General features: G+C 42.9%; 1 protein-coding gene across 1 annotated transcript in view; it reads left to right on the top strand.

Moving 5' to 3' along the window:
* The first annotated feature begins 4,911 nt into the window (after positions 1-4,911).
* Positions 4,912-23,487, top strand: part of LHX8 (LIM homeobox 8) — a 33,085-nt gene continuing 14,509 nt past the window's right edge. The window contains exons 1-7 of the mRNA XM_004025989.1: positions 4,912-5,086; positions 6,708-7,214; positions 13,064-13,150; positions 13,561-13,722; positions 17,422-17,543; positions 19,554-19,774; positions 20,281-20,384. Coding sequence (XP_004026038.1) covers positions 7,197-7,214; positions 13,064-13,150; positions 13,561-13,722; positions 17,422-17,543; positions 19,554-19,774; positions 20,281-20,384 — 714 coding nt within the window. The 5' untranslated portion in view covers positions 4,912-5,086; positions 6,708-7,196. The remainder of the gene's footprint in view (positions 5,087-6,707; positions 7,215-13,063; positions 13,151-13,560; positions 13,723-17,421; positions 17,544-19,553; positions 19,775-20,280; positions 20,385-23,487) is intronic.

The raw sequence follows: 23,487 nt of genomic DNA, 5'->3' as shown, positions 1-23,487 counted from the left end.
CAATTATTACACCTTTGGAATAATGTCAAAAATATAAATTCCAAGTTTAATATAATGAAGAAATACACAAATTATCAGAATTATACATTAACTCCCAATAGCCACATCCAAGTTCTGTGTGTGTGTGTATGTGTGTGTGTGTGTGAGAGAGAGAGAATTGTTTATTTGGGTTATTTTATTTTAAAGTTTTGTTTTGTTTCCAAATATTTTTCCTGTACTGTTTTAATAGTTCCTCCCATCCAACACTTAGCTCAACTGCTTTTGACCTACGTGAATGTGTTTCTGATGTCTGCCAGTCAATACAGAAGCGTAATTTCATTAAAATATATTATATATGCTCAGGACTGAGAGAACATTATAAAATGAAGTTTGGCTAAAGTTCAACAGGGCATCAAATAGCACTGGCAAGAATTTTCTTAGATGGTGTAAAATCTTGCTAACACAATAGTGTGTGCTTAACACAGGAACAATATCAGAAACAGATGTGCTCCAAATGACCAAAGTACCAAACAGAAACAATAATCATGGAATATACATTTAAAAACAATACCCTTGCCAACTGGGAAAAAAAATTTTAAATGCATGTCTTTGTCAAATAAGAAATGCTACTGATATTTTTCCAGACTAAACTTGGCACACAAATATTTTCCCTTTTGCATTCTCTTATATATTGGCATTAAACTTCTATGAGGGTGGCCAAAATTAATGATATAATTATTAATACATGTTAAAAGAAACTAATCATAGGAAAAGGAAATAAGTCCTTGATTTAACCTAAGAAATTCAGAGGCTCTAAGGCCTTCTATCCATCATTTGGAAGGGAAAACATTCTCAGCCCAGAAGAATCTCACAGGCGCGCGCATAGGTAGACACACACACACACACACACACACACACACACTCCTTTTACCTTTTAAAAGGGCTGTATACTCGTGCGTGGTCAGTTACATGTATTTGCCCAAGCATTATACCATAGTATTAAAAGTTCTAAGGACCAAGGGCTATGGCTGGCACAGGAACTAAAGCCAAGTAGAAGAAACTCGAATCCCCGAGGAAGCCCTCCCAGAGGCTTAAATCGCGGGCCTCCGGGGTGATGGTCAGGCCCAAGGCCCCTAGCGCCTGGCCCCTCCAGGGCTACTGCCTGCCCGCCTAGACGCCGCGCCCGAGGAAGGCAAGCGGCGAAGCCACTCCGAAACGACAGCGGCCTCACCCGGCCGTATCGCTCCCTCCAGCCTTTCTTCCCGACTCGGGCATCCGGAGCCTGTCCACCTCACGGGACAGCTCAGGCACATGTCTGTTCTGACCTAGTTAGGACTTGCCCCCATGGCCTTGTTGTTTGTTGCTGGCTTCTGTTGTGGTTTTTCCTCTTATTTTCACAGCGTTCTGTGGGGTGCTCGAATGTGCACAGCGGGACTTTTGAAGTGTTCGACAAGAATTACCTACCTATTTACCGGTAGATACGGCTGAGGGAAGGAGGGCTTGGGCCTTGAGTCTCCTTCAGGCTCTCCTTCTCAGGAAAGAAAGGTCTTATCCTCTGGAAGACCGATCTGATTCCAGGAGAAGAATGTTACCCATGTGAAACCCAAGCCTCTGCCCTGGGGTTTCCCACGGAAAAGGATGCGAAGAGGGCGGCGGTCAAACCCACCAGGGCGACGCGAGGAGCCTGTCTCAGGGCCTGGCCTTGGGTAGGCGTCCAGGCTCTCGGAGCCGCGGCCACCCACACCGACTTTGGATTAGTGATGAGGAAGGGCGGGGGAGAGGATCACACAGGTCCTCCACCTGCTTTCTGAACAGAGCTTGTTTCCGGGGCACCCGCTCTCGTCGCCCAGCCCTGCGCCCAAATGCCTCAGTGCCTCCCGGAGTGCACCGCGCAGTGGGGATGCTCCCAACATGCATTGGGGCTGGAGAACTGGGGCCTGAAAGCCGTAGGGACCTGCCTGACTCCAGGGCGTTTCTCTCGAGGTCGCTTTCGAAGGCAGGCGCCAGCCCAGGCCTCCGGGAGAGAGAAAGGGCCTCAACTCCCAATGGTGGCGCCCTGCGGGCCTCCGCCTCGCCTCGGGCGTTGGGGTGTTACCAAGGAAAAGCAACAATATTTATGACCAGCAGGCGATGAGAAAGTGTTCGCCCATCACGCGATCCATCTCGCTCCCCTGGCTGATTGCCATCCTGGAGACCATCCAACCACCCCCCCGGTCCCCCCCCGCCCCCATCCCAGGCCCAGGCTCCACACGTGCCTAACTCCATTTCCGCCTGACTCCATTTCCACCTAACTGACCCGACGCAGTGCTCAGGTCCCTCAAGACTCGCCGCTCCTACCCCGCCCCCAGTCCCGCCATCCTCAAGGTCTTCTAAGAGAATTCTCACTTCTATTATAATACTTCAGGAGACTGGGAGGAGCCACACAGCCAACCTGCAAGGGCGCAAAATATTCTTTACATGCAGCACAATGGTTAAGACCTTGTAATGAGTTTAGGTTCAGCCTCTGTCGTGAGAATGTGGGACACCTCTCTGAGCTTCAGGTTCCCCATCTATGAGTCAGGCATAATAATACCTACTTCACAGAAGATTGTGAGGAATACATATGACAACATATGTAAAAGCCGGGCAAAGCTAAACAATACATGTTACTTCTTATAAAAGGATGCAAATTCATCTCTAAAAATACAGTCTTTTTAGGAAAAAAGTTGTCTCAGCCTGGGGGGAAGGGTGGTTTAAAGAAACAGGAATTCTGGCTTGGTTTACTGCCTGCTTTTTTTCTGTATCCTGACCTCTAAAAGACAGATTTACATGGATTAATCCAGGGTTTTTTTTTTAAATGCAAGAGGTTCCTCCCCACACACAATACCCCGAAACTACCGAAGCAGGGCAGAAGTATTCTGAAGGAGAGGAGGGGAAAGAAAGTTTAAAAAGGCATCGTATGTATTAAAAGCTTCAAAAGAAACTGCCGCCTATTTATTTCTTCCCAAAACTTTGAGATGCAAAAACAATAATGATGCAAACTGTAAAGAGCTTAGCCAGATCAGGGTGTTATTACTGAAAGTTGGAACAACCTAAAGACTCCATTTAAAATTAACAGTAATAATAATAAACACCTGTCGGAGGCCCTTCTGAGGAAGGGGGTGGTATTTGAGTGAAATAAATGGGATTAACCACTTCTGAAACAATTTTTGCCGTGTTTCTAAGCCTACAGCAGCTATAGCTGAGTTCGCAAATCTTCTTGGTGTGTCTGCCAAGAAGACACACCAAGTCTTGAGAAACCTAGTGGTTTCTCCCTTAGCGCTGAGTAATTTCAATATCGCAAGCGCTGGTAAAACCATTCCAGTTTGCATGGTCTCTTCCAGCCCTTTTTCAGGACTTTGGAATCCCAGCCAATTCCTAGACAGGGGCCGTTTTTGCTTGGATGGACTGTGACTGGGGAGAGACTAGGCCCAGCCACCAAGGCACCCAGGGCACACTACTGTGATCCGCTGTAGAGTGGGACCTGTCGTACTTAAGAATGAAGACTCCATCTACTGCCCTCGCGTCTCCTCCGTGTTCTTCCTCCACTTTGTGGACTGTAAACGAAGGTGTATCTCCTTTCTAGGCCAGAGAGGACGGCGTGCAGCAGCGCCTGGCTCCAAATGACCTCAGCTCCCATTCCGACTGTCCACCTTGGGTCCTCTTTTTACCCTGAAGCAAGCCAAAACCTACATCAATGTCTGGCCATCACACACAGCATTTCCAAGTGCGCGTCCAGAGTCTGCTATGGGGGCTTGCCCCAGGCTTGGCTTCTCCTATCCAACACGTTCCTACTGGCCGCCCCCTCCCCGCCCCCAGAGCCTCCTGTATAAACAGAGGCTCTGACTCAGTTGGTCTCTTAGGCACTCAGAGTAGGTTTCCCAATTTAATTGCAAACGCTGAGGTCTGAAGGACACGCAGGAGGGAAGAACTCAAATGAAGCATAATGCCTGAGGATCCCTTGGAGGTTATAAGCTTATAAGCCTCTGTTATAAGACAAAATAGCAAAGTAATTAAAAGTCAGCCCTCCGTGTCGGATGTCTGGGTTTGAATTCTGACCTGGCTTGGTAAAATATGACTTTGGGCAAATTAAAGAAGTGAGGTTGTATATGCCACAACATCAGTGGGGCGTTTGACAAATAACAAGCCACTTGCTAATTATTATGTCAGAATTCTCATGCCCTTTCTTACCTAGCTCTTCAAGGGCTTGAAAGATGCAGGAACTGGGCAAGAAGGTACCTATGCAAAGAGGTAGGAGCGCTAGAATTAAGAAGGCAGAGAAAGACATGAAACCCCCTGCGCCTGCCAGCATATACTTTCATTCAGAAAGCAATTTTTTATTGTCTAGTGCCAGGCACTGAACTAGGTTTCGGAGCGTCGTCAGAACAGCACAGGGTTCCTGCATCCAGGAAGCTTGTAGAGCCTCAGGAAGAACTGCAGGGGTCGACTTTATTCACGTTTGTGTCGGGAAAAACTATTGCTAAAGGCTTCTCCCGAGTGGTCAGTGAATGAGAAACAATAAATAGCCTTTGCACAAACTGAACCACGCTGCGCAGCCTCTGCTACTGCACACAATAACAGGAGTTCGGTCAAGGCCCAAAAGGAAAGTTCCAGAAGTGAGCGCAGGCCTTTGGACCTCAGTCTGTACGGAGATCGAGTCACCGTCTATTCAATCCAGGTTTTGATCCACTTGCTGATGATTAGACATCAAATTATGCAATCTGCAAGGAAAAGGAGAGAGAACGATTTTACCGCCGATTTAAGCGTTCTTCTTTTTCCCCTTCGTGGCCCTTTTATTCGGCACTGAAATGCTGTTTAACCTCAGCAAGAGTAGGCGTGGGAAGGTGGCGCTCTTCCCCACAGCACACCAGGCACCCCCCCCCCCCCCCCCCCAGCTGCTCAGCGGAAGTGGGCAGAGGCAAGAGGCTACCGGCTGGACCACTTGTGCTGGAGTGGTAAAGAACTATCATGAATCCATTTACTGAAAGTGTCCATTTCTGAACTCACCCTAAAGAGGACAAACACCGCAAAGTAGTTAAAAGTCAGGCATTCGCGTCGGACGTCTGGGTTTGAATTCTGCCCTGGCTTGGTAAAATATGGCTTTGGATAAATTAAAGTAGGGTTGTGTGCCATAACGTCAGTGGGGGCATTTGACAAATAATAATCAACAGCTATGATTACTGCCATTTTCACAATATTCAGAAGGTTGTGCAAACTGACAGAAGGGTGCCAAGCATTTTTAAATGTTCTAGATTAACTCTCAAATAAACCAGCGACAAAGGAGATGAAAAAGGTGTTCATTGTGCATCCTTGGGCCTAGTTGCCACGACAGAGGTGGCTACAGGCAGCTGCACTCATCTCTGGAGCCTCTGCAGCCCAGGGAGGTGCGTCTAACCTCATGACCCTCTGAACCCCTAGAAGTGGTCAACTCGCTGAAGAACATTGACCTACTCTTCACTGGGGAAATTGGGCCTTTGGTGGCTCCTCTACATCCAGACCTCTCTAGAGAGGTGAAGGAGGATGTGGTAGGAGAAACATTATATTCACTAAGAAAGAACCTCCTGTGTGGATGAGCACTTAATTCAACATTGTGATTTTTTATGACAATTTCGAAGTGATGCCATCTTCATTTTACAAATGAGAAAGCTCAAGTGTTAAAAATTTAAATTGCTCAAAATTCCATTACACATTTGACTAACTTCAAACCTGTGCTCTTACTATAATAACACGTTGCCTACCTCTTAAACCCTGAACTCCCATGAAGGAAGGAAGGCAAGCAGGGAAGGAGGAAGGGAGAGGAGGAGGATAGGAAGGAAAGGAAGAAAACCTTGCCACAGTTACAAGAACCAGTCTCCTGTAGCAGAAATGGCATATAGAAGTTATTTAAGTTTTTAAAATTCATGGCTCAAGATTCCTGGGCCAACTTTTTTTTTGTAAAAGCATAGCTTTATGAGTTACACCGGAGGTGGAAGTGTTGCTGGGGAGAACCTTAGAAACCAAAGTTGTGGGCGGACGGCGCAGGCTTGTGTGGGGCTCATTCACCCTGGCTAACAACTTGAGCTGAGGGTTCCCTTATCAAACTGTCATCCAAGCCTGTGAATAGGAGGCTCACACAGCCCCACTTCTGCCTCTCACCTATCCCCAGAAACCGAGAAAACCATCTGGTTTTTGCACTTAAAGTTTAGCTTTCCTGCCACACTGGCCGAGTTGGGCTTTCAGACATCCCCGGGGAAGTGGGAAAACGGGGATGTGGAAGGGGAAGAGAAGCCTAAAGGGTCTCGATTCCATCCTGTTTCTTGATCAGCGAACTCCAGGCTATATCTGCCCGGTTTGCCTAGGACTTGTAGGGAAACGCGGTAAAGGGAGGCGGGTAGAGAGTTGGATTCTCTCTCTCTCTCTCGCCACCTTGGATTTCGGCTTTTACAGAATTATGCAGGCAGAGTTCTGTAGAAAGAGGTTAGAATCAGGTTTCCATTGGTCCTGATTTGTTTATCATTCTAAACAGTAAAATGCATATAAAACCGGCACCTCCAAACCACAGGCGTGCTTAAGGCGCTATTGTCGGCTTGGAAATGTCACAATGAATAAATGGTGTGATGGACTTTAGCGTTTCGCGCCATAGCTTTTAGCCGGGAAGCTTTCCAGGCTGCCCTGCTTAATTTCGGGCTCCGCGTGGTTCCTAATTTTCTCTCTCCCATCCTCTCTCTTAGACTGGAAACGCTTCCCCTATTTCTTCCGTAGCGGACCGGGAGAGCTTACTGGCGCTCTGCGAACCGGCTGAAAAGAAACACCGAGTCACTGGTACAGACTCTTGGTCCCAGAACTTGGCTTTCCGCTATTGGTCCTCCAGAACCGCTTGAAACAACTGGCCCCAGCTGGCACATCAGACCGCAGTGAGGAATGCCGCGGGGCGGGTGGCGAAGGCAGGGTCTGCCCGCCAGTGGATTCCCGGGTGTCCCGCGCGGAGCAGGCTTGCCCAGCTGGGAAGCCCATCAAACCTCAGTCTTGGCCCACAGTGGGAGAGAGACCAGTGGGTCCCAGACGGAGGCCCTCGCCCGCTTTTGGCGACCTCCACTGGCGTGAATAAAAGCACCCCTCTCTTACCCTCAGAAACTGTGGGTAGCAAGGTCTAAAACGGAGTCTGGGACCGGTAAGTCCCAAGGTGAGCCCGTATACAGCTCTGCCATCTCTGAGGGGTTATGCAGATTCTGAGCAGGGCAAGTTTGTGGAAAGAACCTCTAGAAGCAATCTCCTAAAGTCTTTTTCCAGACTAATATTTATAATGGTTACACGTGATGGGCAAAAATCCAAAGACACGGTCTCCTAACCCTGAACCAAGTGTGACATCCACAGTTTCAGAGTGGTTTTAGCTGAGATTTCACCTTCAGGGATCGAAGGAGTCGCCAACCAGAATTCTGCCAGAATCTGCACCTTCTTATGATCGCGAAAGTCTCCCCATCCTCCACCGCCTCCTACAGTCCTATGGCCCACTGTACCCTTGGCGCTGGTGCCCTAGAGGTGGGCGGTGATGGCCGCGGGCCAGGGAAAGCTCGGGTCCGCAAGAGCAGGGCTCTGTTTCTGCGCCTGCAGGCCGCCCGGGAGTCCTGGATGCGCCTCCTTTGACCACGTTTTCTCTCAGGCTCCAGCTGTGCCTCGCCCCGGTCTCCACAGGTCTGACCCAGGCGAGTCCCTAGAAGGCGGGCGGGAGGAGCTGTAGCAGGCGCAGTTTCGGGAATCCGAGTTTCCGGAGATTGCCTGAGCACCGCAGAACCTCCAGGTTAAGTTCTCTCAAACGTGTGGTTACTTACCCCAAGGAGCTCAGAGGCAAAGGGTTCAATAGTCAAGTTGGTGGGGACTTTCCCTACTTAAAGTTATAATTTGCTAATTCGGATCTATTGCTTTTAAATATCGAGTTCCAGAGACCTCTGTCAATGCAGGCTTAATTTCATCCCACTGATGAAGGATGTTTATAAACGGCGCCTGCAGTGAGAGCTGAGTGTGAAAATATCAGTTTTATGCCTTTTGATAAGAATTACCGAGGCGGAAGGCTTATTAGACGATTACAAATTTCGCAGCTGCTCGCAGCCCAATTAGGCAGCTCTTCGGGTGAGTGGAAGCTGTGGGGGTCAGGGCGGGTTGGTGTTCCCTCTCTCCAGCCCCGGACCTCCAATCAAGGCCTGGCTCCACGGGATCTAGACCCCTTCCCTGCCCCCATCTGTTTTAGGGAGATACACTCAAGGCTTCCCTTGAGCAGGAGAGGCACAGCCTGAGACAGGACGCACTCCGAAGTCTCTCAGGCTGTCTTTCCCATGGGCTTGCAAAAAGCCCTGTGGTCCACGATGTTGGTAGACACCTTGGGTGGGCCTGCCGTCTCTGATTTTCAAATTTTCAATTTAGTAGGTAGGAACTGTCACGACGCAGGCGATTGCTTTTCCACCTGTGGACACACAAGATGATGTTTTTTTGATCAGAGTCTTCGTTCAAAATTGGAATCAATTGGCGTTGGGGCTAAAAACCCTCATTACTAAGACCAAACAAACAAACAAAAAACTCTTGATTTTTAGCCCAAGCACCCCTGTAAAGTAGGAAGATAACTTTTCCGTTGCCCCAGCCGAGGACGAGCGTGGGTAAGAGGCGTGACGCGAGCTCCAGGGAACCGGGCCACCAGGAAGAAGCTATACCTTCGTACGCCCACCCCTGACAAAAGGTCAGAAGGTCGTTGGACCCCAGACCGACAGGACGATCAGCCCTGGGATTCATAGCAAACACATTCCCCTCTTCTTGCACACTCGACCCCCAGCCAAAGGCTTATACCGCCCAGGACATAGAAATTGACTCACCGCCCAGAGGCTTACAGCTCAAGGAGGAGTGCAGCACAGGGCGCCTGGAGTGAAGCGAGGCCAGACCAATCTTTCAGGTCTTCTGCTCCTGTCTGACGACCATTCTTCTTCCCCAAGCCCAGAAACCTCTAAAAATGCATCATTTTCTCCACTTATGCAGAGATAGACGCTCTTAGATCAAGGTTAGTATTTTGAAAACCTGACTGAGAGCCGCCTGATTAGGCGAGGGTGGGTGGAAAAGACCGCATAAATGCCCGCACCCCCGCCCTGCTTCCCTAACACAGCTCTAGCTCTCTCTGGATCTCCAAATGACCCGCGCGATAAATTCTCCTCGATAGTAGCCAGACAGTACCCCAGATTCACTTTAAACCCTAACACACACACACACACACACACACACACACACACACACACACACACACACACACAGAGTAATTAAATATCCAAACCGGACCTTTATGTTTAATTCCACTTTCAACGAAATCCTGCTCTATACACGATCTGATGGCGCCAATGTTCTGCACGACTCTGACTTTCCATTCGGAAGAGCGGTCTCCAGAACGATGCTATTTCATGGGAAATGCATTATGTGAATTTCTCCACCACCCCCAATACCGATTTCTGCATTTGATGAAAAACACAAGTCTTTCTGGTTCCCACGCACAAGTTAGCTTTTTGAAAAGTCAGTCCACCCCAATCTTTCAATTTTCTAAGAGGGCACAGATTAATTATATCGTCCTCCTCCCTTCGCTCAGTAAATTTAAACGAGATCTCCCAGAAAGGACCGGCAGGGGGATGGCTAATATTAACTTGTGCGCAGCTGCGCGAAAAGAAAAACAATGGCGATAGGAAAATGCTCTGAAGACTCTAGTGTTTATGGGAGAAAAATGCAATGGAGGAAAAACTAAATTTGTAGTGGTAACTCGGTCCCACACTCTTACACAGGCTCACTTCATCACAGGAAAGGCTATCTATCTCCTCCGCTAGCCGGCAGCTGACCGAGCTGGGGTCTGGGCAAGATCATTTCGATCTTTTTCTTCTATACAGATAAGGCAAGGAGATAAGATATGTGTGTGTGCGTGTGTGTGTTTTACATATATATTTCCATCTAATTAAAGCAAAATCCTATGATTCTGTTAAAAGCCTTTAAGAAATAGACTCCTAGATCTTCTTAGTTTCAGAAGTTTGTTTAGTTTTTTTAAATGGAAACAAAAATCATTAAAAAATAATCTTTTAACCAAATTTGTCTTTATACACTAAATAATGAAATAAAGTTTATACCACAAAGAGTCTGTTTAAACAAACACACCTTCCAATCTTAATCAAAATTACGGTACCCTGAATACCTCCCTCCGCCGCTTCCCCGCCCCGCAGTCAGAACTTGAGGCAGAAGACAAGGCTGCTCGGGCTTCTATTTTGTCTAGGAGATGAAAGAGCAATACTCATTAGCAACATACTTTTGTCTTTCTTGTAGCCTTGATTTCAAATCTAGTCGCAAATCATAAGCTTTTGTGTTGCTCAGATGTTCCTTCTTTATCTTAATGAGAAAACTTTTCGGAAAGGGAGCGCGAACTGCTAGATAAGTCAGCCCCTAGGCTGCCAGGAGCGGTGGCATTCCTCGGCTCCACGGGACAGCTGCGAGTTTCAAGAGAATGACTAAAACTTTCAAGTCACCCAGACCTCCACTTCCCCTTCTGCTTGCTGCAGAAAGAGATGTAACCTGAATCTTTGTTTAGGTTTGGGTTGGGGAGCAAGAATTTAAAAGTTATGGCAAATGCAGACAGCAGATTTTTTAAAGTCAAGTTAACAGGACATCCCCCAATTTTTTTTTCTTTAGTACTAAACCTGAAGTCAGTTGGCGTGTTCTGATAAAGATTTTAACATGTAGAGAAGGCGGGTTTTCCTGAAAGAGGCGAAGCAATTTCTCCAGGAAAAAACTTTCCCCCACACGCCCCCTTCCTTTATATTAGGTTCCACCCTCTGGAAAACAAAACTTTTTTTTTTTTCTTTTCCTGGAGGGACAGAGCTCAGTGAAGCTGGGAAAGGAATTTTAAGAACGGTTCATCAGAAAGTGGTCAGGCCACAGCGGCCTCTTTGGACGAAGACACACTTGTAGCATTATCCTTCTCGGCATCAGCTTTTATTAGTGGATCGGGGCCGGGGGAGGGGGGAGATCGACAGACACGGACAGCCTCTGACCCTCTGGAGTTGGTATGTGATAAGCAGCCCTAGCAGTGCCATGTATTGGAAGAACGATCAGATGTTTGTGTATAAACTAGTAGCAAAGGACGTGCCGGAGCTGGCAGTTCCCCCTGAGAAGGTGAGCGAGCCGACGCCTGGCCAGACCAGCTGAATCGCAGTGTCCTTGAAACTCGAGTTGTTTGGGCTCCTAAACAAGGTTCAGAAACTACCTGTAACGGCCTCATCTTCAGACCTGGCAATTTTTTTTTTTTTTATTACGTAGTAGCGTTAGTCAGTAATCATTGCACTCCCTCCCCAAAACCTCACTTAACCTGAGACATGGAGACTGTAATTTGGGAGATGAAGCCTCGAGCCTAAGGCGCTCTCAGGTCCATGTGAGTCGTGCTTTTGTTCTATTCGCTGTGGTGATCGTGGCGGTCCGGGAGAGTGGGTCGGGAGGACTGGGCGGCTGTCGGGTGGAACCGGAGACCTGGCTCGTTTCGTTCGGCTGCCCGCGGACACTTGCCTGCCCTGAGGCACACCTCCCTCTGCGGGGCTCCAGAAAGGCCTCCGGGATCCCTGGGCTTGCCGGGAGAGCCATTTTACCTAAAATGCCAAAAGAAAACCGCAGGGCACAAAACGAGTCACGCGGTTTGTCTGAGTAGACTGGGGAAGCTGAAAAGCTCTCACCTCACTCGGGAGGCAGGACCTGTGGGTATTTGGTGTTTTAAGTTTGAAATCATCTGCAGCCTGTCTGAGGGCCTCAGCAGGACGCGCGCGGGGCGCCCCTGACTATTTCTTTGCTCCGAAGCCGGTTGGGGACACCAGGCGAAAGCGGAGCTGTTCTGTTTAAACGCCCTTTGTGTGTGAGGACGCGGCCTCAGTGCAGCTACGCTGGGTCCCGCGTAGGGAGCGCACCCCAGAAAGGGAGGGTCTCGGCCGACGGTCCGGGAGGCCCCCCAGGTTGGTATCTTGCCTGGTGCTTCCAGAGGGAGGGAGAAGGGGAGGCGAACAGTCAGAAATGCAGAAGTGCGAGCCGCTCGAGTTCGGGGGACCCACCCCCACCCCGAGCTAGAGTTTTTGGAAACGAAAGCGGTCTAAGCCCAGAGACGCTGCGTTTTCGTTTAAGAACAAAACTCCAGCAAATACTTGGAAACACTTGAGTAACGTGCGTTGTTTCTTTAAAACATTTTGTCAGAGGTTGGGTGAGTTCTTTTAATGGCACAAATTAAATTCAGCTGGATATTTTCCATTATTCTACCCGCTTTTTGCGCTGGTTAAAAATAATCCTTTAGTAGCTCAAATGTTGACTTACTGAGCAATAAGTGGCAATTTACACCTTAAAGAAACGAGTGTAAATCACTCGCGACTCTAATTGCTGTAAGTTTACGAAAGAGCTGCTGGCTCGGTTTAATCTGAAGCATTTTCATTCAAATTGTCATCGGAACAAACACCAGGCTTCTTAAATCCCGCTGTAATTAGCTTTCAAGTATCCTATTAAACCTCTTCACCTTTCGGGCTATCCTATTCAAAAAGCCCCCTTTTAAAAATATATATGTGTCTTGCTCTTTTAATTGAGGTTATTAAAGAAATCAAGTTTCTTCTCCCACCCCCTCCTCAATCCTCTTTTCTTCTCTCGCACTCCACCTCCCACTGCCCCGCACCCCCTTTAGCCCGGTGTTCCCCGCTCCGCTATGATTGACGTCTGGAAAGAAAGCGCTTTGTGAGGGGATGATTGTTATTAACTTGTTATCCCCGGCGGGGGGGCGGGGAACCGACGTGCCCGGGTGAGCGCCGGAGACCCGGAGCCCGGGGAGCGCGGGACGAGCTACCAGCGCTCGGGTGGCGGCCGCCAGCGGCCAACGAAGGAGGCTGCGCGCCAGCCCGCCCGCGGCGCCCGGGCTCAGGCGCCGTGACGGCTGCACGCGCTGCCCCGCACTCTGAGGGCCTTCATTAGCTCGCTCCCCGCGCCGAGGCTGGGGCGGGCAGCACGCTCGCAACTTCTGATCTGTTTCTCCATACTTTCTCCCCCTCCTACTCCGCAGTGCCAGGGGCTCATGTCAGAGGAGTGCGGGCGGACTACAGCCCTGGCGGCCGGGAGGACTCGGAAAGGCGCCGGGGAAGAGGGACTGGTGAGTGCGGAGGGGCTCGCGTGCTGGCAAGACTGGCCGTGGGGAGGCGGCGCAGGACGAAGGGCCGCTGTCCCCGCGCTCCTTCCAGGGCCCAGCTGGCCCCTCCTGCAGCAGACAGAGGACGGGGCATGGAGGGTCTGGGTGGGGTGGGAAGCTTAGCTGGCCCGCGAGGAGGGCAGGGCCGCAAGACTTCTGGGGTCCGAATAGGTCAGGGGTCGGCAGCCCCGGCGGGTGCATGGCCAGAGCTTGGACTCGGGGAACAGGGCGAGAATCGTGACCTCAAGAAGCTGGGGGTGGGGTGGGGTGGCCAGGGGGAAGGGAGGGGAGGCGGTGGGGGCGCCCTTGTGGGTAGGTGGGATGCGAAGGGGAGGAGGGGTCTAGAACCGCCTGCGCCTCGCGGTTTCCTGCAGGTGAGCCCCGAGGGAGCGGGGGACGAGGACTCGTGCTCCTCCTCGGCCCCGCTGTCCCCGTCGTCCTCGCCCCGGTCCATGGCCTCGGGCTCCGGCTGCCCTCCTGGCAAGTGTGTGTGCAACAGTTGCGGCCTGGAGATCGTGGACAAATACCTTCTCAAGGTAGGATAGGGCCTCGGGTGCGAGGCCCAAGGGGAGCGGGCTTAGCGTGGGAGCTCTGGGAAAAGAGTAATGTTCCTCCCACCAACCTTTCCGTTCAAGTTCTGGGTGGAGGTGTAGGCTTTCGCAGAAAATCAGCCCAGTTTAGGGCAACTCATGCGGTGGGATAAAGTGAGAAGAAATCTCAGACTCTTCTATGTCGTTGCAAAACAGCTAATGTGTGACACATCCTGGTCTGGACGCGCCGGATGTGTGTGGATGCGCTGGAGTCAGCCACCGGCTTGTAGTGGAAGGGAAGTGGAAAAACCCTTATCCATTCTGAGACAGAAACCTGCTTAGTTATTTTTCACCCAGCCCCGAATTATTCCTTTCTTAAACATCTTTGTTCCCTCTAAACGGACTGTGGTCTCTCCACCCCAGTGACGCCCACGCCCATGACTGCTTAGAAGAATTTTAAGTTGGTATGTATTAACTGATTCCCTTTTGCAGTATCTCTTTTGGTGAAAGCCACTGTAAAGTAGCTTAAAGGATCTTTTCTGGACAAATTTTAAAAATACAGTCCTATGTTTTTTTACAGTTACCTGGGGCTTTTCCAAAGTAAAAGTTTATAGGTCCATTTAAATAAAAACCATTTCAATATCTTCCTGCTCTTATTAAGGTTTAGTACTTCTAGGCCACTCAATGCTGTTGTTACATCATCTTGAGTGCTTGGGGGAGAAGATGGAAATTGATATAAAGTTAGACACACACAGCCTGGGAAGAAGTGTTTCAAGTGTGGTTTGAGAGTTGATTGTCTTAATTTGTTTTACTTTTCTCTTAAAATATTGTGGGGGAATTTTGGAGTAGAAATTTTGGCAGGCCACAGTTATCCACCTCAGTGCAGATCATGGCCCCATGTGTCTTAATCAGAATATCATGGGGTTTCAACTTAAATAGCTTTTTAAAACCACTATTTAAAATAATGGTCTCTCCTACACTGAATTAGTAGCAAACCAGTTCACTTTCTATTCTCTCCCCACCCTGCTTAGGTTTTCAAAAGGATTAATTATGGAGAGTATGTGTTCAAAATTCGTGTTAGTGGGTTTCTTTAAGTTTCTACCTCAACATACAAAGCTTCTTCATCTGTAAAATGGGAATGCTACCCTATAGATAAAACCTAGAGAAAATGCCAGAAGAAGTTTTGGTAAAAAGATTTAAAAATGACTAAATTAATCTTACTTGGTGGTTGATTCTTAAAGCTGGCAAATTAACATTGGCTTTCTCTTTAAATCTGCATTCTTAAGATTCCACTTTCAATGTTTCTAAAACTGAGCCTTTTGGATATTGCAAAATCATCTTTTGGGTTAAAACTAGCATCCTATTTTTAATGAGCCCTCTCAATAATTACCGTAATCTTTAAGAATGTTTCTGAGTAGACCTATGAAGGCTCTAACACTTCACAGCAGAGAAGATATAGAAGGGTTATGATGAAGTGACATTTAACACACCCTCTGAAATAGATAATAGTTTCTAGTGTTAATCTTGTATACATTTATATGTTATATATCTTTGTATTGTATAAAAATCTAAGTTAAGTGAGTTACATAAAGCTTTCCTTTGTAATAGGGCAGGAGTCCTCCCAATGAAGCCTTCCATGTACAGTATTATTGTACCACTTCTTGTATTCTTTAGTGTGTAAGTTCTAACTAAAGTTTGATACTATATGATTGACAAAAACTGAATTATTAACCTTATTTTCCGTTTTGAGTACTTCCTGCAGAAAAGTTTGAGTTTAACTTGAGTCACTGATTTAAAAAAAAAGTTAGACCTAGTATAGAAATATTATTTTAGGGTGTAACTAATATAGAAAAACACTATCTTGTGAGGCAAATAAAATGGAGTTAGAAAAGTATGACAGGAGTTAGATGCATTGATTACCTTGTCCAATAACTTCAGTGTTCTGTCCTTTGGGTAGTTTTTCTGGCTTGGTCCAAGTTGTATGTTTAGACATACACAGATTAGATTAATAGTAGGTTTATAGTCTCCAGAATCTCCTCTCTTCACCTTACTTTACTCCCTGGCAAAGAAATGGAAGATAAACAGACATTTTAGGAGGGAAGTGAACTTTGAAAAAAGGTGACAACCAGGTCTGGCTTTAGGAGGGAGTAAGAGAGAGGCCATGGCTCTTCCCCTAAAGCCTAGCTTTAAAAACAAAACAAAACAAAATCCTGTGTAAGATTGAAATACAGAAGGCCCTAAACAGTGGAATTTTAAAGGCAGCCTGTTCTTCTAAACTTTATACTGGTTGGTCCCATTTTAGGAAAAAAATATAAGGAAAATGCTTTTTTTATTTCCAAGGCAGTATTCAACATTGTTAATATTTATTCAAATTTCCTCAGATTTCTTTCTGTTTTCATTATTTTAAATATTGTCTATAGTGAGCATGTAAGTTCTAAGTTCTTGTAAAGACCAAAACTTTTTGAATGTCATCAAAATGAGACTCTCATTAATGCTTTGGAAAGAGACACATAACTGTAATTAGAAGTCAGTAAAACTTTCAGCTTCGAAGTACCTTTTATATATTGCAGAAAAACATGTTGGACCGTAGTTCTAATTCGATAGACACATAGTCTTTATTATGGAATAGTTGAGCAAAAGCCATATCTCACAGTCATTTACTTTCCTATTTTAGTCATTGGATCCATTTTTAGGGTGTAATTGGTGTTTTTGTATGTTACTGTTCTTTTACATGAAATTCAATTAAGCATAAATCAGGTTCTTGTGTCCACTTAACAAGAGCAAACTTTGGGAGCCTGCATTGCATGCAAGCCAGTTCTGTCTAATACACATCTTCATACTCCAGGGCTAAAGTTGTAGCGCTTATAATATAATGGCAACAGTTTAAAGTGAGAGTAATTATGACTTGTTCCCTGGATTGACAATATTTCATGTTCCTATTTAGAAAGTATAAAATACTGGCCTTATTAAACACCATCTTATGTTTTACTACTTGAAGTGTAAGTGGAAAACAATGCTTGGGTGCTTTTTTAGAACCACTTATGATTAGATTTATTTTTTTCTCCTGTAGCCAAATCAGTAAGCAGTTTTACCAATATACTTTACTACTTACTTCTATTGTTTCTGTTCAGCTGTTTAATATTAGAAGAGAACCCGGGCTTCTGCTACATCAACATTTAAATTTGTCTGAGCAATTTCTGTCCTGTATAGGTAACTATCTTACAAACCTGCGTTTTCACTTTCTTTATTGCTCTGTTTAGGAGGTATACAGTTTATAATTGTTTAGCCAAAAAATAGGTTGAGAGAGTATGTGTTTTGTCTTCTTTAACCACAAGGTTTCATGCTGGGAAGAACTTGGTAAAATATAATAAAAAAACCTGTATGTAGGACTTTAAAGCAACCAAACTATTCCCTGTGTTCATAAAGGTTCCATTTAAGAAAGAAAGAAAAAGCAACCTGAATTCTTCAAAGGAATAGAAAATATTATAAACACAAAATGTGGCATATATTAGTATAAATTTTTGGTTGAGGTCTAAAAGATAATATATCCAGATACATGTTTACAAAAATGACATCTTTTGGATGAAAACATTCAGAGCATGTGTTAATATATTAAGGGGCCAGTTTTTTAAATTGCCCAATACACAAAACCAACGAATACTTTTCTTAAATATGATATTACAATGGCTTCTCTTCCCTTCACAGGTGAATGACCTATGCTGGCATGTCCGGTGTCTCTCCTGCAGTGTTTGCAGAACCTCCCTAGGAAGGCACACCAGCTGTTATATTAAAGACAAAGACATTTTCTGCAAACTTGATTATTTCAGGTATGCTATGAAGCTTTTTCTTAGTAGATACTTGAATAAATTATTATGCAAAGAGACTTTTGTAATAGGCTTTTTCTTGTTCAGTTTTATTTAATGAAGCCCAGTTTTTCTTATTTAAGAGATTTCAAAATGAGGGTGCTTTCCTGTTTGAGATATAATGTGTATAAATAAGCATATTTATCCTTTTTGGGAATTCAGTAGACAAAAGTTAATTTTAAATAATACTTTCACTTTGGGGAGTGAAAGTTTCAGGCATTACAAACAGGGAATCTTTTTTGCTGTACATAGGTATAAAGTATGAAAAACAAGATGACTTATGACAACGCCCCTGTTTGGTGGGAATGGTTAGATGAAATAAAATCTTTATGGGGGAGAAAAATCAAGATTTTGTTATGCTTTTACCAGTTTACCATAGAATGATCCCTACTTATAAACCCATAAAATTCTAAGGGTTTGGACACCATGATAAACCGTAGTATTCAGAAGAATTGACCATTCTGGTATAAATACACCAAATCTAATTCTGCCTCAAACTATTTTTTTTGTCCGATCTTCAGTTTCTGAAATTAGATGAGATATCACATTTTCTGTGTGTGATCTCTATGTAGTTTAAGGTTTCTTCCAAGGTATAATTCTGTATGAACACTTGTGTGGAAATTAAAATAATTCTCAAGAATGACTTTTAAAAATTACAACATATTTTCTTTATTTACTTTTCTAAATGAAAAATGTTCATTGTAAAATGGGGAAATTAATACTATATAATAAAGGCTGTAATACTAATTATGTTTGTACTCCATTTCAAAAAATGATTTCAAAGAGTTTAGTGATTAATTTGAATAAAAATTGCTAGGTAATTTAAAGTAATTTATGAGACCCAGAGTCTTTTATAAAATCACAGAATTTTATAATTACCAAAAAGGCATATTTCTCAGCAGGTTTACTTTTTATTACTTCAATATTGGTAATAATTTGCTTCCTCATTCACTTGGGATAGGCTAATCTTAATTTTTGGTAGTAACTTAAAGCCCTTTGAAAGGTTTGCTTTGAAAGATTTCACAAGTGAAAGTCTAGTTCTTTAGGATTTTTAAACTCCTTGCTTCATGTTATATTCTGAAATTTGTCTTTAGGATTCTATTTTTCAGAGTAACTAAAAAAAACAAAGTGGTAATAGCTTTAAAGATGTATCTGTCAATAAATAGACACTGACTAATCTAGTGTGATTTGGGCATGCAGGGCCACGACTGTGATTGTGATAGGAGACATAACAAAGAGTTCCAGTCACTCAGGCTGTAAGAAGAAAAGAACTATTTACATATAGCTTTGGTATTTTAAGATTGACCTGCATTTAATGTCCAGTTAGGACTCTGAAAATTTAGAAAATATTTCCTTCCTTCTATGGATAACAATACAATAGCTTTTTCACCAAAGGAAACATTTCTGACTTTTCCTTTCTCACCCAACAGGGTGAAGAATTTCTGTTACATACATTCTTTGATAATTTCAACATTGAATATTTACATATTTTAACATCCTAAAAACGATATTTAAATCATTTTCTAATCATCTTAACTTGGTTTTAAGAAGTCATTATTTATATCTTCAGTTTTTCAGTATAAATATCTTCAGCATACTTCTGCACTTTTAGATTTTCAGTCTGGAGAGTATGTGTGTTTATCTTGATTCTTTAAGTAAATTTATAAATGCACTGATATTTGATACAACAAAAGGGATTTTAAAACTCATTTTAAAAGAAAACTTCAATCTTCTTTTAGAGGAACAGAGAAAAGGTCTTATTTTTATAAACAGGTTTGAGTTGTGACCCTATCTCATCTTGATTTCTTATTATATTGACTTTTAGAAAAATAATTGATTCTTGTTTCATTCTCACGATATTTGAATACTTAGGTTATTTCAATGGGGTAACATAATGTGCAGGTTTAATATTCGACTGATGAATATCTCACCAGGCATTAAAATATTTACCTTCCACACCTCTATTTAATGTAGAAGGTATGGAACTCGCTGCTCTCGATGTGGAAGACACATCCATTCTACTGACTGGGTCCGGAGAGCCAAGGGGAATGTCTATCACTTGGCATGCTTTGCCTGCTTTTCCTGCAAAAGGCAACTTTCCACAGGAGAGGAGTTTGCTTTGGTGGAAGAGAAAGTCCTCTGCAGAGTACATTATGACTGCATGCTGGATAATTTAAAAAGAGAAGTAGAAAATGGTAAATATGTACTTAAATACTTTTGAGTCTTTCGAGACAGTGAATACAGGAATAAAAATAACTTTTCCTAAGGTCATCTTAATGCATTATTTTGTACAATGTATAAGTGTGGTAAAACTCATTAAGTACTCTACTGTTTGTGATGGTCTCTATTTGTTTATTTACAAGGAAAGCCATGGTGTATGTATTAGTTTTGTGCCATATTCTCAGGCAGCAGCTTTGAGTTGGGGTTTTGCTTTTCTTTTTGTAAATAGTTGTTTTCCTGTATTTGCTGGGCCTTAGATGTGTACTTCTAACTTTTTGAACTTTTCACTAAATATACAAGTCTGTAAATGGAATATTTTTTGTACAGTATATCTGTAGTATGTTTTAAAACTTAAGGGGTTTTGCCATCTAGAAAACATATACAGTTACACAAAAAGTCAAGAGATATAAGAAACCTGTTATTGCAAGATGGGTGTACCCATTTGAATTACCAACATATATAGTGTGTTTTTTAAATGCAGGTAATGGGATTAGTGTGGAAGGTGCCCTCCTCACAGAGCAAGATGTTAACCATCCAAAACCAGCAAAAAGAGCTCGGACCAGCTTTACAGCAGATCAGCTTCAGGTAAGCATAACAATGAATTTTTGATTTTTGAAGCCCCTCCCAACCAAAAAAACAAAAAGTAACCTCCATGCTGCCCAAAAACATTTTTATGTTTTCTAAAAAATTAGCCTATGTGTTTTATGAAAACTAATTTGGTGAATATATGAAAACATACTTATTGCCCTAAAGTGTTTGCATTTCTAGCATCATAATATAATATGAAATAGTCATTCAAGTTTTGTTTCCCTGGGGTCTATTGGTATCAACATCAAAGTGGAAACAAAGTATTTTGTCCTGACTTCCTGATTGCATCGTTCTGAACCAGGCATTTATATTACTACACATAATTGCAATGGAAGACAAAATATTTTGAGACTCTGAAAAGAGACATACATGTCCCATGTGAGTCTATGGGACGCTAATGTGTTAGTCTTTGTAACAAACTGCAATGAGTCATTTAATGAACACAATTGTACAGTTTTTGAGTAGGAAATAATTGAAAGTGCCTTAAAGTAAATAGGAAACTACTGGTTGACTACAATTGAGCAGATTCCTTTATGTTTTTAAAGGTGGTAAAGGGAGTACTTCTATAATTTGATATTAAAGTTTTATTATGTCCCCTGAAAAGGGAGGGATTTTTTTTAGCTTAGTTGCCCTAAACATGATTGTTATAAATTTGATTTATACAAATTATCAAAATAATTAAATTACTCTTTGCTTTATAAACCTATATAATGATTCCTTCTGGCATTTTTGCAGATAATGAAATCATATTTTCTAAAAGATTAATGTGGCTGAGGTATTTGTTTCATGTTAAGGAAAAGTAACATTTGCTGAACACCTACCACACTGCTGGGTGCCTTATACATAGTATCCATCTTAGCTCAGACTTTAAAGGACATTTATGCAGTGTTATCAAATGAATAAAAGTAACTTTTTCAAAAATCACGTTTAGTATTCTAAGACCTGCCAGTATTTAAGATGGATACAAGTGTTTCAGGAGATAATTTTTATTTTGAGAATGATTTAGGAAAGAAACCTTGATGTGACACACATATTCCAAGGGAACGTGGCAGTGGGAAGCACTCTAGCATTAAAATCTAGATCCATTCAGAAGAATTTTCCAAATGGATGATTGTTTTGGATTTCTTAATTTAGACATAAATTAGATTTCTTAATTTAGGCATAAAGTACATAGTCAATAAGCAAAAAATGAAAGATAAGCCAATTGAAAGAAATATCTCTGTTTGAGCCTTGCTTTCTGGGTTCTTCATTGGATTATTATGAAGATCACACAATGCCCTGTCAGAAGATGTGAGTACTTCTGCGAGACCTGGAAAAATACTCAGTCACTAAAGGTGTCTAGTTAAAATAGAATCTCTAACATAAATCTGTTTTCACAATGGTCTGTTCCCATGAAGGACTGGCTGTAATTTTAATAATTACAAGGTTGATAACTTTTATTTGATATAATAATTTATTATTAAAATTATAATTGTGAAAATTTGAAACCACTGTAGATAGACACTTTTCTATGGGAAAATAATTACAAATACTAATTAAATAAAATGGGAATAATATTTGTGGGGGTCTTTTTATGCCAAATCCTATACCAGGTATTTATCTACTTTATCTCCTTTAACTTTTACAACAAACCTCATTCAAGAGTGCAGGAACTCCTCAAAGCAAACCACCAAGGGAATGGTTGAGAAGAGATTTGGAACCTTCTCCTCAAACATCTGGTCTCTTCATTTTGCTTGATCTTCCAGGAGACCATGAGTGGAAGTCTGTCTTATCAAAACTCCAATTAATAGCAGCAGCAGCTAAAACAAAAGAGTGAGATTTTGAATCTTGTAGATAGCCTTATGGTTAAACATGCATAAAAAATTTAAGCCATGCATTATGGTATGTAAATGTGATCTAAATCATAAGTTTTAAAAATTGTATATCAGAATTATAGGTTTTAAAAAATGAAATCATATTATCATTTTCAGATTACTGATGAAAGCATAGGTAATATGCTTTCAAAGTATATTCTCATTCAATATTTATTAGCATTTTATCTTATGGAAGGGGTGGCTGAAACAAATGAGATACAATCTTTATCCTAAAGTGGTTCTTATAATTTAGGAATCTGAAATAGATATTTTAAAAAACCTTGAATCATGTATTTTAGCCAGACCATCTAATAAATCGGTATCCTTATTGTCAAACTCTCCTACATTTAGGAATGCTGAATATTTTCAAGTAGAGCTTGAATTTGGCAAGATAATAAAATATTACATGTGACCAGTGAGTAAGTCAAGACTATCTAGTCAGTACCTGCTTTGGACAGAGGAGAGTTAAAATGGAAGGGATAAATAAGAAAATTTTCCAAAATTATTCTATAGAGATTTATGAGGAGAAAAAATAGTTTAAGACTCAGAGGATGTATTGGCAAATATATTTCAAATACCGTCCCATTTGTAGAAATGATATTTAAGAATTTCCTGCTAATATTATGGATTGCTTATTCTATGTAGAAGCACTCACTTAGTGATTATTAATATTAAACACACCAAAGTTAGCTCCTGCTTTAGTCTGTTTTCAGATCGAGTTACTGCTATGCAGACTCCTGACTTTTCTGGTAGATCTCCTGGCCTAAAAATGATGAGTGTCTGCAGAGGCTCACTCCTTGTCCACGTTAGAAGAACTTGGAAAAGGAGTGAAGTAGGCTTCAGCAGCATTAGTGCCTAGAGAATAGTGAAACTAAGTAGAAATTAAAAGTACCTCTTTTTTCTTTTTGTGTGTGTGAGACTAATCATTGATACTATTGAAAGGAAGAACAATCAACTCATCTTACTTTTCCTTTAGAATATTTCAATTCTAAATGATCAGAGTTGTTTTGCTTTACTCTTTAATGAGAAATTACTTAATTAAATACAATTTGGTTGCATTGTTAAATTTGTGAATTTAAAAATGCATTTATGAAAGGCATGAAGTTTCTGTTTTGTAAATTATTAATAATGACCTTACAAAAAAAATCCCCAAATCTGTTCAACATTTTTCTATTCGAAAAATTAAAAAACAAAGACATAATTTGCTCGTTCTTTTTCTCTTTGGGGTTATTACATGTTCAACTGCA

Source organism: Gorilla gorilla, chromosome 1, assembly GCF_029281585.2.
Source record: "Gorilla gorilla gorilla isolate KB3781 chromosome 1, NHGRI_mGorGor1-v2.1_pri, whole genome shotgun sequence".
In the NCBI taxonomy this organism is placed as follows: domain Eukaryota; kingdom Metazoa; phylum Chordata; class Mammalia; order Primates; family Hominidae; genus Gorilla; species Gorilla gorilla.
The sequence above is the reverse complement of the archived record's forward strand: the minus strand, read 5'-3'. Positions and strand labels throughout refer to the sequence as shown.